This window comes from Megascapheus bottae, chromosome 11 (assembly GCF_031878675.1).
Source record: "Megascapheus bottae isolate mThoBot1 chromosome 11, mThoBot2.hap1, whole genome shotgun sequence".
NCBI classification, from domain to species: domain Eukaryota; kingdom Metazoa; phylum Chordata; class Mammalia; order Rodentia; family Geomyidae; genus Megascapheus; species Megascapheus bottae.
The window spans coordinates 56,240,944-56,253,757 of record NC_143519.1 but is presented as its reverse complement, the minus strand read 5'-3'; the positions used below and the strand labels follow the sequence as shown (position 1 = coordinate 56,253,757).

Sequence of the window (12,814 nt, the reverse complement as noted above, 5' to 3'; positions counted from 1 at the left end):
ACTAATTTGGGGGCCGGGAATGAGCTCTGAGGCCTCCTAATTTGAGGCAGGTGCACCATACATGCACTGTGTCATCATTACCCACACCATGCCACCTGGGAGGTGCCAACGCTAGCCTTCCTCAGCCACACCCTCATCAGTGTTCACACTTGTACGACAATGGAGAACCTTGTACTATTTGCATTCCTTTTAAAAAATATTATCATACTAACTTGGCATTATACTCAAAATGAAGGGGGGATATTGTTGTTTTTGTTTGGGTGGGGGGGGATTGAGACAGAATCTCCCTCTATAGCTCAGGCTGGCCTTAATCTCTTAATCCTCCTGCTCTAGACTGCGGAGTGCTGGGGTTGTCAGTATGCAGCACAACTAGCTCTAAGTAAAATTTTTCTTAATGTTATGAAATAAGTTATTCCATGTTTGTCTAATATTTATGGACGTAAAGGATTCTACGTGAGCACTGTGTCCAGTCATGCAGATTGTTGCTCTATTTAATCCTCTGCTAGGCCCTGCATCAGATGCTTGGACAGTGTGTTGATATGCCAGGCACAGGTGGGCTGATGTGTGTTAATGGCATCATGAGAAATGCTTCTGAGGAGAAAGTATAGCCTGCTGCAGGAACACCCAACAGGGCCTCTACCTCCTGCTGGATGTCGAGGAAGCCCAGTAAATTGGTACATGGGCTTACTTCAAGGCCTGAAAGATCAGTAGATGTTAGCAACGATCAGCAGAATAAGAGGAATCTAGCTAGAGAGAGTAGGATAAACCAAAGAGCCAAATGAACATAGTAAAACTGAAAATTCAAGCATGGCAGTCGTTACTGAAACTAATAGCCAAAGTAATGCCTGCAGGTCAGTGAGAAGTGATCCTGTAAGTGAGTTTAAAAAGGTAACATTGTTTTTCAAAGTTGGGGTATAGTTGATAAAAGGTTCTGTAAAGTAGCTGACAACATAATAGTGTGTACCTGCATCTATCTGGCTTTAACTTTCATTGTTCATGGTTTTTCCACTTGTGTTTTGATGGTTAGCTAATTCCAAATTTTAGAGTGATACCACATTTTTATCTTGCTAATTTTCATTATACCTATAAAGCCAGTCTGTTAGTGGTAAAAATCAAAGTGTGTCAAGTGCAAAATGTCTGTGTGTTTTACTTTGGGGAACTGAATTGGCCTGTGAGCATGTGAATTGCCTCCCATTTAAATGCTAGTTAACTTAGTTTCAGAGCTGGTGCCTGAAGCTTCTCATAAAGGGCTTCCTGCATCCGTGGCTGCTGCTGATAAGAATCCAGTGTTTTAGTCTTTTGTTTATCTGAGGAAATTCCTGTTAGGTGTGTGCACATTCCCCTTTGTTTCCAGTGTTAGCCTTACTCAGTCCACCATAAGAATCTTACCCACACTCTATTCTTTTAGCAAAGTCCTTTTGCAGATGGGGAGACTTCCTTACAGATGGGCTTAAGCTGATCAGAGCCACTATTGTGTATCCACCGACTTTTTTCAGTTAAGGACAAGCTACTTCTATTGATTTAAAACTTAATAGCTGCTCACATCAGTTAGATGAAGAGACTCAACTTTAGCAGTATTTTTCAGTAACTTGCAGAAATTTAACAAAAGTGTTTCAGTTTGAAAAAGCCTTTTAAGTAGAATTTGCTATAATGAGTTAAACACTTGATAGATTTTATTTGGATCGTTATTGCGGACTTCAAATACTTTTGTGTTCCATATCTGCTATATTCAAAAATACAGCTCTAAAGGGTGGGGTTAATACTTGGAGGCTGAGACTCTATATACACCTGCTATATAATCAAAATTATTGGGCCCACAAAAGTTTCCTGCAGCTGTGTTTTGCCATTTGCAACCAGGAAGCTTGGCAATGCCTTTGATTCCTGATCTCCCATCAGGAAAAACTAGTGACAGATTCTCCTCTTTCCTACCTCCCACAATACTGAGGAGCAAACCCAGGACCACACCCCCAATTTTTGATCTGTATCAAATAACAGCAAATAGTGCTTTTGTAAACTAGTATTGACATTATCTCTTGTTAAACCAATAAAAAGTATTTCCTCTTAGAAAATTTGAAGTTTTTGTTGCAGTTTGTATTGGAAAATTTATGGTTTCTTAGCTAGGATAGATTCAGAAAATAAGATACATGTGTTACATATGTAGTTATTAATGAATTGATATTAGTAAGAAAATCTCATAAATCTGTATCATAGAGGAGAAAATATTGTTTTTTTAATATTTTAATTTATTAAGTAGATTTCAACCAAAATTTTTCTCATTTCAGGCCTTTGAAGACCTTAGCAAGCTAATGATCAAGGTATGTGTCACTCATACTGTAGAAGTATCTACAGTCACAGGTTTGAAAACAGAATTTATTTGAAGATACTTTGGCAATATGATCTCTTTTTAATTTTTTTCTTTTTGACAGGCTAAAGAAATGGTGGAGTTATCAAAATCAATTGCTAATAAAATTAAAGAGAAGCAAGGTGATGTCACAGAAGATGAGGTAAAGATTTTTTTTTTAAAGGCATGAGAATAATGAGTGATTTGTTGTCCTTAATATACTTGAAGGGATCCCTTTCTTGATTTCCCTTAAATATAGAGACCCCTTTGAGACCTCTCTTCCATCCTCTATAGGCATTTCCCATCTTCATGACTAAGGAGTACTTAACTCAAGCTGGGGGCTGTAAATTCAGATTACAAGAACACCTTAACCAGGCGGAGTTACCAGAATTGCCCCCTCCCCCCCAGCCCCTTTTTGCCTGCCAGAAAGCTCCTTCCATTTTCCTTTGTCAGAGCAGTGCGCCAGAAGCCTGCCAAGATGACAGGTCAGCCCAAACAGTAAAGGTGTCAGTGGTTGCCCCAGCCATCACTCAAGTATGTTGAGATTCCATTGGCCACCTGTGTATGGCCAAGCCCAACCACATGGCTGGTGGCCTATAAAAGTAGCCTGTAAGATTAGGCAGGGTTGCTCTCACTCACATCTGAGAGACAGCCCTGACTGGTCAGTATGATTCTCCATGCTAGGCACAGAATAAAACACTATTTAACTTCTGCTTTTGTGTCAGACTCGTTCGTTTGATCACAGACTCTAATATTGTGGGACTGGACAGTAACAGTACTATGTTGTCTCTCATCTCTTTTGCTGTCCCTTGGCTAGCTCATATTGTTACAGTATTTTACCTTATTATCTGATATATTGTATGTATGCTTATTTGGTTATTTGAAATAGGATAGGGAAGTGGGGAAAACAAGATGAGGGGGAGGGAAATGGGGACCAAGACATGAGAAAGGATATCAATGTTTGTGAAGTAATGTACCTTCTATCTGGTGAATATAATGTAACCCTTCTATTAATTACAATAAAAATATATGAAAAAATAAATAAAAGGCATGAGATCCAAATTATCATAATACAGTGATATTTTGTGGCTTAGTTGTTGGTTTTCTCTATTTTCTTTATTTTTTTTAGATGGTGCCTTTGGGGCTTGAACCCAGGGCCATGCTACCATGGAGCTACCCCTGCACACCCCTCCCCTCCCCCCCTCCCAATTCTCTCTCACTCTTTCTCTGTCTCCTTCCTTCCTTCCCTCCCTCCTTCCCTCCCTTCCTTCTTTCCTTCTTTCTCTGTATTAAAGTAAATAGAGCAAGTTTATTCGCAAGTGAAAGGAATGTAGTGAGACATGAGACTCTACGTCTGGAGATGATTCTATAGAGTCTCTATACTCTTTTTTTTTTTTTTTTTTTTTTGCCAGTCCGGGGGCTAGGCTCAGGGCATGAGCACTGTCCTTTGGTTTTCTCAAGGCTAGAGCTCTATCACTTGAGCCGCAGCACCATTTTTGGTTTTTTTTCTATGTATGTGGTATTGAGGAATCGAACCCAGGTCTTCATGCATGCTAGGCAAGCACTCTGCACTAGGCCAAATTCCCAGCCCTCTATGCTCTTTCTTAATATGATGTTTTATTTCTTTTAGAACTTGAGGATATATGAAAGCAAAGAAAAAGTAGACCACGAAATTTTGTTAGTGCTAATGGAATTCAAGGTTATTTTAATGCTTTTTTTTTTTTCAGACAATGGGAAACAGACATACTGAAATGCTTAGAAAGAGCATTTGGTATATATCCTTAAGTTTCATGTCTGTTTCATTAAATTTGTCTATAACCTGAACATATCTGTTTTTCACAAGTTTTCAGTTGTGTTATCTGGTTGGTATTAAATATAGCATGGTGATTACCTAAATCTTTTCTCACACCAAACTTGTGAAATAAACTGTTTGAGGGACCAAGATCCAAAAACGAAGAAGAGTTGGATTTTTTTTTTTTGCAAGAAACTACTAGGAAATGGACTGTCATAGTGCAGAGTAGAAATTCAATAAAGAAATGGGTTTATAGAAAAACAGTTGAATAGCATTGAATTTATAAAGTAAGGCTTTCAGATGCTGAGAGAGATAGTTTGCTGTACACAGTCTTCTAATGCATTTTTTCCTCTTGCTATAGACCATCAGGTTTAAGTCCTACTTGCTGAGCATGGGGATAGCCAACCCAGTCACCAGGGAAACCTACGGCTCAGGCACCCAGTACCACATGCAGCTGGCCAAACAGCTGGCTGGGATATTGCAGTCACCTTTAGAGGTAAGATCAACCCTTAGTGTCCTTTAAACATTGCATTGAGTCATGTCCATGTCATCAGAAATCTCAGGAGCATAATTCTTTCATGATGTGCTTACTATTAGCCTAGGTTACTTTTCTATCAGGAATATTAACTTAGCTCAATATACTAATTAGTTATTGTTTGCAATCTTCTAAATTGCTTACAATCTCCAGTTCAGATATCTCTCTATTTAAATCCATTTGATATGAAGATTTTTTTGTTGTTGCTTTTGTTTATTTGGTACTAGTTGGATTTCAGGGGCCTCAAGCTTCCTAGTTAGCACTCTACCATTTGACCCACACCTCTCTAGTACACTGGTTATTTTGGCATGGTGTTTCACTTTATGCCTAGGTCATCCTAGGCCATGAGCCTTTTATTTATACTTCTTTGTGTCAAGTATGTGCCTTACACTCAACCATTGGTTGAGATGGAGTCTTTCCACCTTCCTTGTGACCGAACTGGCTTCTTGTCATAATCTCCTGATCACTGTAGCTGGCCTCTCAAGTAGCTAGGATTATAGGGTTGCTTGAGCCACCTGATAGGAAGCCTGCTTGATAGGAAGAATTTCTTATTTTTCAAAAAAATAATCCTGGGCCAGGAGTTTGCCCTCATGGTAGAGTGCTTGCCTAGCATGCACGAAGACCCGGGTTCAATTACTCAGTACCACATACATAGAAAAAACAAAAAACAAAAACAGAAGTGGTGCTGAGGCTCAAGTGGTAGAGTTCTAGCATTGAGAAAATCCAAAGACAGTGCTCAGTCCCTGAGCTCAAGCCCAGGACTGGCAAAAAAAAAAAAAAAAATCCTAACTACTCAGGAAACTGAGATCTCAGAGGTAGCCTGGGAAGACAAATCTTCAATTAACTAGCAAAAATCCAAAACTGGGGGTGTGGTTCAAGTGATAGAAACCAGCCTTGAAGGAAAAAGCCAAGTGAGAGCAAAAAACCCTGAATTCAAGCTTCATAATCCGTGAGCCTGCGCACACACGCCATGCACACTTGCACACACACACACACACACACACACACACACACATTCCCTCCATATATCTATATACAATATATATAATCTTTCATGTATAATGTATTAGTAATTTTATTTTATAAATTCATCTAGTTTAACAGTTTTCAGGTGATAAAGCCTCCATTAAAACACTTCACTGTTGTCGTTTTTGTCAGTCCTGAGACTTTTACTCAGGGTCTAAGTGGTGACCCTGAGCTTCTTTTGCTCAAGGCTAGAGCTCTACCACTTGAGTACAGCTTCACCTCTGGCTTTTTTGACAATGTATTGGAGATAAGAGTCTCTAAACACTTTTGTTATGAAATAGATCTTCTATTTCTGAAGTGGAGTTTTGAAATAATGTGGCTGTGTTGTTTATATGGTTATAAGATACCTATAAGAAAATTTCACAGATCAGAGGGGTATACTTGAAATAAGTTAAAGCACTGAAATGTCCTTTTATAACATGGCATAGAGGCCCTCTTTTCATTTAGACAAATGTTGAACTAGTACAAATGCTGAATTTAACATTCCTTGGTGTCTTGACCAGGTTTGCATATGTAGTAGTAAAAAGTGTTCTGATTTTTTACTTCATCGCAACTATGATTTCCATTATGAGATGCTGACAGATGCCCAATTCTGAATCTCACTTTTCTCTCCTATTTGAACAGGAACGAGGTGGAATAATGTCACTCACAGAGGTGTACTGCTTAGTAAACCGAGCTCGAGGAATGGAAGTAAGAACATCATGTTCCCATGTTCTTTCAGCTAAGCATAGTCTTTCCTGATAGAATGCAAATTCCCCTCCAGCAGTTACAGTCTGAGGAAAGGTTGTGAATATAAAGTTATTTGGAGACGTGTTGTGGTGAAGGGGGAAGAACCCTGTCCTGGGAGCTTGGAGGGAGAGTCAGTTCCTGGTTTTGATAGTGATTTGCTGAATGGCTGCAAGTAGCTTACTTAACCTCTCTGTGATTCAGCATTCTCTCCTTTTAAAATAAGGGTTCACTCTGATGCCCTTCTGTGTGACTGTTTTGTGTAGTTTTGTGATGAACAGGCTGTGCACCAAGCCTTTGTCCTGTGTAGCTAATACTTTAGTTCGCACAGCTGAACTTGAACTGCCTTGTAGGCAGCTCTGAGGACAAGCCACCCTGTTCCTCTGGCTGACCATGTGCAGAGACTGTTCTGTTCTTCTCCTTGCCCTTTTCCCTTCAGGCAGCCTTGTCCTTTAAGGCTCTGTCCGAGGGTCAGCTGTCACCTCTGTGAAACGGCTTCTCCATGTCTTTCCAGCTGTCACTTCAGTCTCCTGAGTGCAGCTTCTGCTCTGTTCTGTGTTGTATTTGCTAGTCATAGCAGCCATCCATGAGCACTTTTACTGGCTATTTTGCACACTGCACCAGTGTCACACTGCTCACTCAGTGTGGAAGCTATCCTTATTGTCCCCATTTCAGATTACTTGGGGATCAGGAAATAACTCAACCAAAGACACACCCAGACATAGAGGTTTGATTGGGATTTGGACTCAGGCCTCGCAGGCCCTGGAGCCATCCTGTGACTCAAAGCTATGCTTGTCCCTCCCTATCCTTCATTGTGCAGATTCTAGGCCTGGACCATCCAAGAGTACCACTACCAGCTACATGTGGGCCATGTGCACTTAGTACATAATAAAGAAATGTTAAATGAGCTCAGCACTTGTGGCTTATGCCTGTAATCTTAGCTACTCATGAGATTGAGACCAGATGATCATGATTTGAAGCTAGCCCAGGCAGAAAAGTCCATGAGACTCTTATCTCCAATAAACTACCAAAAAGCTGGAAGTAGAGATGTAGTTCAATTGGTAGAGTATTAGCCTTGAGTGGAAAGGATCTTAAGTTCAAGCCCCGGGACTGGCACCAAAAGAAAAAGGAAATATTAAATGGCAGTATCTCACATATTGTGTGTGCATACACACACACACACACACACACACACACACACACACACACACACACACACACACACACACACACACACACTAGGGATGAAACCCAACCTCCCAACCTTGATGCATCCTAGGCAAGCATTCTACTACTGAGCTACTCTCCTAGACCTCCATTTTTACTTTTTTGTGATTATGAGAAAATGTAAAGTTATATTTGTGGCCTGAATTTGTTAGGTAGCACTGCTTTAAGTGGTTGTGTGTGTGTGAACTACCACTAGGGCTTGACCTCAGGGACCTGTACCACCACTTGGCCTTTTTTGTTCAAGACTGGTGCTCTACCACTTGAGCCACACCTCCACTTCCATCTTTTTGCTAGTTAATTGGAGTCTTTTGCATTTGTCTGCAAAGTCCAGGTTTGACCTTTGTCTTCAAATCTCAGCCTCCTGGAGAGCTAGGATTACAGACACAAGTCAACAACACCTAGCTTAGATAGCACTGCTTTAATGGATTAAAGTCTGTTCTTTCATTGACCCTTTCTTGCCTTGACATGATTCTTATCTAAAAATACTTGGTAATTCAAAGATTTTTTATTTCCTGTTCTTTTTAGTATTTATGACAATTATATAGCATCATTCAGTTACTTTGTAATATAAACAAGGTATCTTCTCCCCATTAGTTGCTCTCTCCAGAAGACTTAGTGAATGCCTGCAAGATGCTAGAAGCATTGAAATTACCTCTCAGGTAAGGAACCTCCAGTTAACCTACAGTTATTACCTGTAACTATGATTTTTGCACCAAGGAGTCCAGAAAACTATACTAGGCGTACTACCCAGCACAACAAGCCAAAATGTCCTTAAAACTACGCAGTCTGTGAACTGAGTTCACCAAGCACCACATCTTCTGCCCTCCTGGCTTTCAGCCTATCAGGGCTGGGCATGTCCTGAGAAGTTCCTAGTCAGACTCTGATTTGGGAGAAGAAGATAAGTCTGGAAGCTCCTCCCAGGAGGTCAGAATAACTAGCCCTCTTCCTGTAGATAACTGCAGACTTAAATGTGCAGGGTTAAGCTGTGTATTGTATGTTTCCTATCCTCAAGCTAAGAAAACTCTGTAGTCAGGCATATTTTATTAGCATGTAGGCTGCAGTTCATAAATTCTCTTATCTGTTAATTCATGGGCTCTTGAATTGTGCCATAGTAACCTGTGGTCATTGTTTTAAGTGTTCTGTGATTAATACTGTCCTCAGGCTTGGGCATAAAACAAAGTAAAAAGTGTTTGCTCCTTTTGCTCCTTCTTAGTGGTAGACCATCCCAGATGATCCATGACTTTGTTCTCACATCTCTGATTTTTTTTCAGGCTCCGGGTTTTTGACAGTGGTGTTATGGTAATTGAGCTTCAGTCCCACAAGGAAGAGGAAATGGTGGCCTCAGCCCTGGAGACGGTATGTGAACCCAGCTTCCTCTAGTCATTAAGGCTTGCCATGAAGACCCCAAAGGCTTAGCGACTTGAAAAACAGGATTTCCTGTTGAATTTGACTTTATTAAAACATGATTATTTCACAGACTTAATTAAAAGTGGTTTAGTGCTGTGTGCCAGTGGCTCACACCTGTAATCCTAGCTACTCAAGAGTCTGAGATCTGAGGATCATGGGTCATGGTTCAAAGCCAGCCCAGACAGCGCTGACACTTAAATAAGCACTGAAAAAGTCAGAACTGGAGCCATGGCTCAAGGGGTAGAGTGCTAGCTTTGAGTAAAAATGCTCAGGGATAGTGCCTAGGTCCTGAGTTCAAGCCCCAGGACCAACACACGCACACAGACAGACAGACAGACACACACACACACACACACACACACACACACACACACACATGCACGCATGCATGCACGCACACACAATGGTTTATTGATACCAACGATAAATTTCACTTAACTGAAGTCATATATCAAAAACTTTGTAGCTGGGCATGGTAGCTTACAACCTGTAGTCCTAGCTACTCAGGAGGCTGAGATTTGAGGATCAAGGTTCAAAGGCAGCCAGGCACAAAAGGACCTGAGACTGACCTGAGACTCTTATCTCCAGTTAACCTCTAGAAAATGGGAATTGGTGCTTAGCTCCGAGGGTAGGGCAGAAGCCTTGAGCTGAAGAGCTCAGGGACAGCGCCCAGGCCAATTTCAAAAATAAAACAAAACAAACAAACAAAAAACTTTGTGAAGCTTCTTGATTCTCTTAAACCTCTGAGGAATAGAAATTAGAATTAGCGCTTTTCTGGTGGAGCTCAGAGAACAGGATTTTCACATTAGTAAAAGATCCAGAGTGAGGTATGCAATAGCATACCTTTGGATTGTGCCAAAGATCAGTGTCTCAGTGTGGGAAAGTAATCCTATTTTTTTTGGTGCTGTGTTGTGATTAGGTTTCAGAAAAGGGATCCCTAACATCAGAGGAGTTTGCTAAGCTTGTGGGCATGTCTGTCCTCCTGGCCAAAGAAAGGTAAGTATACCCTTGCCTTTCATGACAACTTGTGTTTGTGTTCTGAATGGACAGGTAATCATGGGTTTTTTCTTTATTCCCAGGTTGCTACTTGCTGAGAAGATGGGCCATCTTTGCCGAGATGATTCAGTAGAAGGCTTGCGCTTTTATCCAAATTTATTCATGACACGGAGCTAAGGATTTTGTACTTGAAATACTTCTTTGGCCATACATTTGTTTCATATGGAGGTGTTGTGACATTAAGTTAAAAGATAAACCCTGATCCAACTGAAAATCTGTTAGAATTCTACACTATCATATAAAACTCTTTTCATCTCTCTCTAAATATTATGAAAAGTATTATAGGAAACTACAGAAAAATGAATGTTAATATGGATTTTAAATCATGCTGTGGTTATTCAAAATCTTCTGAGTTCAACTTGAAGCACAGTGGGTTTTAACTTGATTCCCCAAAGGGGAAATGGTTTTATAAAGAAGGGAATTTAAGTCTTTGGGGAAAGAAAAAGAGAGGTTGCATGTTTGAGCAGATTAGATTGTTTATTTCAATGTGATTAAGATTCACTGAATTGTAAACATTTTCTTCTGTGTCTGATGTGCCCATGTTGGGGGTTTTCATGGAGGAAGTCATAGCAATAGTGTCATTTAAGGACATGACGACACTGGAACCAAATATCAAACTGCAGCATGCCACTGAGGCTCTTCCTAAGGGCTTTCAAAGCAGCCATAACAGACTAAATAAAACACCATTGACAAAAGAGCGGGGCCAGGGGTGTGACTCCAACACTTGCCTAGCAGGCATGAGACGTGGGTTCCATTCCCACTGTTTCGGCTGTAGGGGAAGAAAAGGAGAAAATGTTATCTGACTTATGTCTATATATTGCAACTAATTCCATCCCCCCCCTTTTTTTTTTCAAGTGATGATTTTTCATGGCTGGCATTTAAAGAATGCTGCTGTGTCATTTTGCTTGAAAAATGGTGTGGATTTTGAAACTGAATTAAAGAGCTGTATGGACTTGCCCATAGTTATGATTGCAGATCTGAGAATGAGATGGCATAGGAATTCCCTAAGACTGCGGTGCTGGTGGAACGGCGGAGGAACCTTGAACCTCACAGGAACTTCAGTGCTCTATGACCTGGAAGTCAAGAATGAGAAGTAGACAGGAGCTAATATGTCTCTTTTTCCCTTCCTTACCGGGTCTCAGCACTGAACTTTAAAAAAAAAAGCATTTCTATTGTTTTCAGCAATATGTTTTTCTTCTTTATCCTACACATTATAGTTTGTGTGGAGGAACTGTCTGGTAAAAAAAGAATTTCTGGTAACAAAACCTGGTGACTGCTGCCTGTAGATTGCTTGAGTTCTGAAGTAGGCAGCTGGTCTCCATTTGTGATTACTCTACAATGTACAGCATATTGGTATTACCTCAAACTCAGGGACCCCCACAGGACAAAAGGAGACCCCCTTTCTGAAACTGAAGTAGAAGAATACTGATAGGTTTGGCCACACCTCTGAAAGAGCTAGCATCTGTATTGGAAGAAATCTTGGGGGAGGGAGGATTTCTAGGACATTCATAATGGGTAATGTGGAAGCCACTATGAAAGGCGACTGCAGATGCCCTTTGGGGAAGCCAGGATCCTCAGCCACAGACCCAGGCACCCCACCTCTTGATTCCTCCCTGAGAAGTGGCTGTCACTGCTTTGTGTCCTCCAGTTTCATGGGAGTGCTATGATCAAGGCAGCTTGCTTTATTCTTCCTTTTCAAAACTGTCACTGGCTCTTCATTGTGGTGACACATCCCCTGATTACCTCATTGCTCAGCCTCAGGTTTATTTAAGGGGGTAAGTCAGTGTCTGGCCACCCAAGTCTTTTAGGGGTTGGACTGTTGTGTAATTTTGTCTGTATGTCTTGGGGTTGCTTTTTCTGTCCTTTCTCATGGCTCTGGCAAACCTAACACAAACACAGGTAAATACATTCATAAACACATGACACACAATGTCTTACCTGGTGAAGACTCTTAAAAATCAATGAAGATAGTTGCAAGAAAGATTGCAATCATAGTTGCAAGAGAGATTATTGGATCTAGTGCTGCCAGATCTAGTTCTCTAATGGTTTGGATCATTTCAGCAAACCTATATAATTCAGCATGTTTGTTATGTGACAAATTAGATTACTGAGTAATCTAAATTGTATAAAATGAATTTAAGAGGAAGGAAAGTGACATTCAAATATACTTTGCAAATATCACATTAACAAGTTATGACTGCTTCTATATTATTTTTAAAGTGGACATCTTTGCTGCTTCCCAGATTGCTATATATGTTTTGTCAAATGAGCTGTTTATTTTGGTCCTTTTGGTAAAGGTTATGTTGAAATACAACCAATCAGGCCCTAAGTGCAAAAAAGTTCTACCTTGGTGCTTATTGCTCTGTAATCATTGTTTATGTTTTCTGAACTCTGCTGTAAGGAGTATCAGTCTCTTTGTAGCTTTTTGGTAATGGGATATTTATAGTCACTGTCAAGAAAACATTTTTTTGAAATGTATAAGTGAAGGTTTTCCAGATTAAATAATTGGAGGTCATGTATATAAAGTAAAATTATTGTAAAGCTCTAACGTGATTTTCTTACTTTGGTATTCTTTTTTAGTATTCTGGAAAAATATGAAAACATTAAATGTTTAGTCATACAGTGAATATATTCATGATTTTTCTTTTAGATTTTTATAATGAAGCATTGCTTATAAATATTTATGACATTGGATGGTCACAAT

The 12,814-nt window shown here is 40.1% G+C and overlaps 1 protein-coding gene across 1 annotated transcript in view; it reads left to right on the top strand.

The window, feature by feature from the left end:
• Vps36 (vacuolar protein sorting 36 homolog) overlaps positions 1-11,610 on the top strand; it is a 28,596-nt gene extending 16,986 nt beyond the window's left edge. Inside the window, exons 7-14 of the mRNA XM_090342312.1 lie at positions 2,283-2,315; positions 2,427-2,504; positions 4,495-4,629; positions 6,319-6,384; positions 8,242-8,306; positions 8,919-9,003; positions 9,974-10,050; positions 10,134-11,610. Coding sequence (XP_090198438.1) covers positions 2,283-2,315; positions 2,427-2,504; positions 4,495-4,629; positions 6,319-6,384; positions 8,242-8,306; positions 8,919-9,003; positions 9,974-10,050; positions 10,134-10,227 — 633 coding nt within the window. The 3' untranslated portion in view covers positions 10,228-11,610. The remainder of the gene's footprint in view (positions 1-2,282; positions 2,316-2,426; positions 2,505-4,494; positions 4,630-6,318; positions 6,385-8,241; positions 8,307-8,918; positions 9,004-9,973; positions 10,051-10,133) is intronic.
• The last annotated feature ends 1,204 nt before the right edge of the window (positions 11,611-12,814 follow it).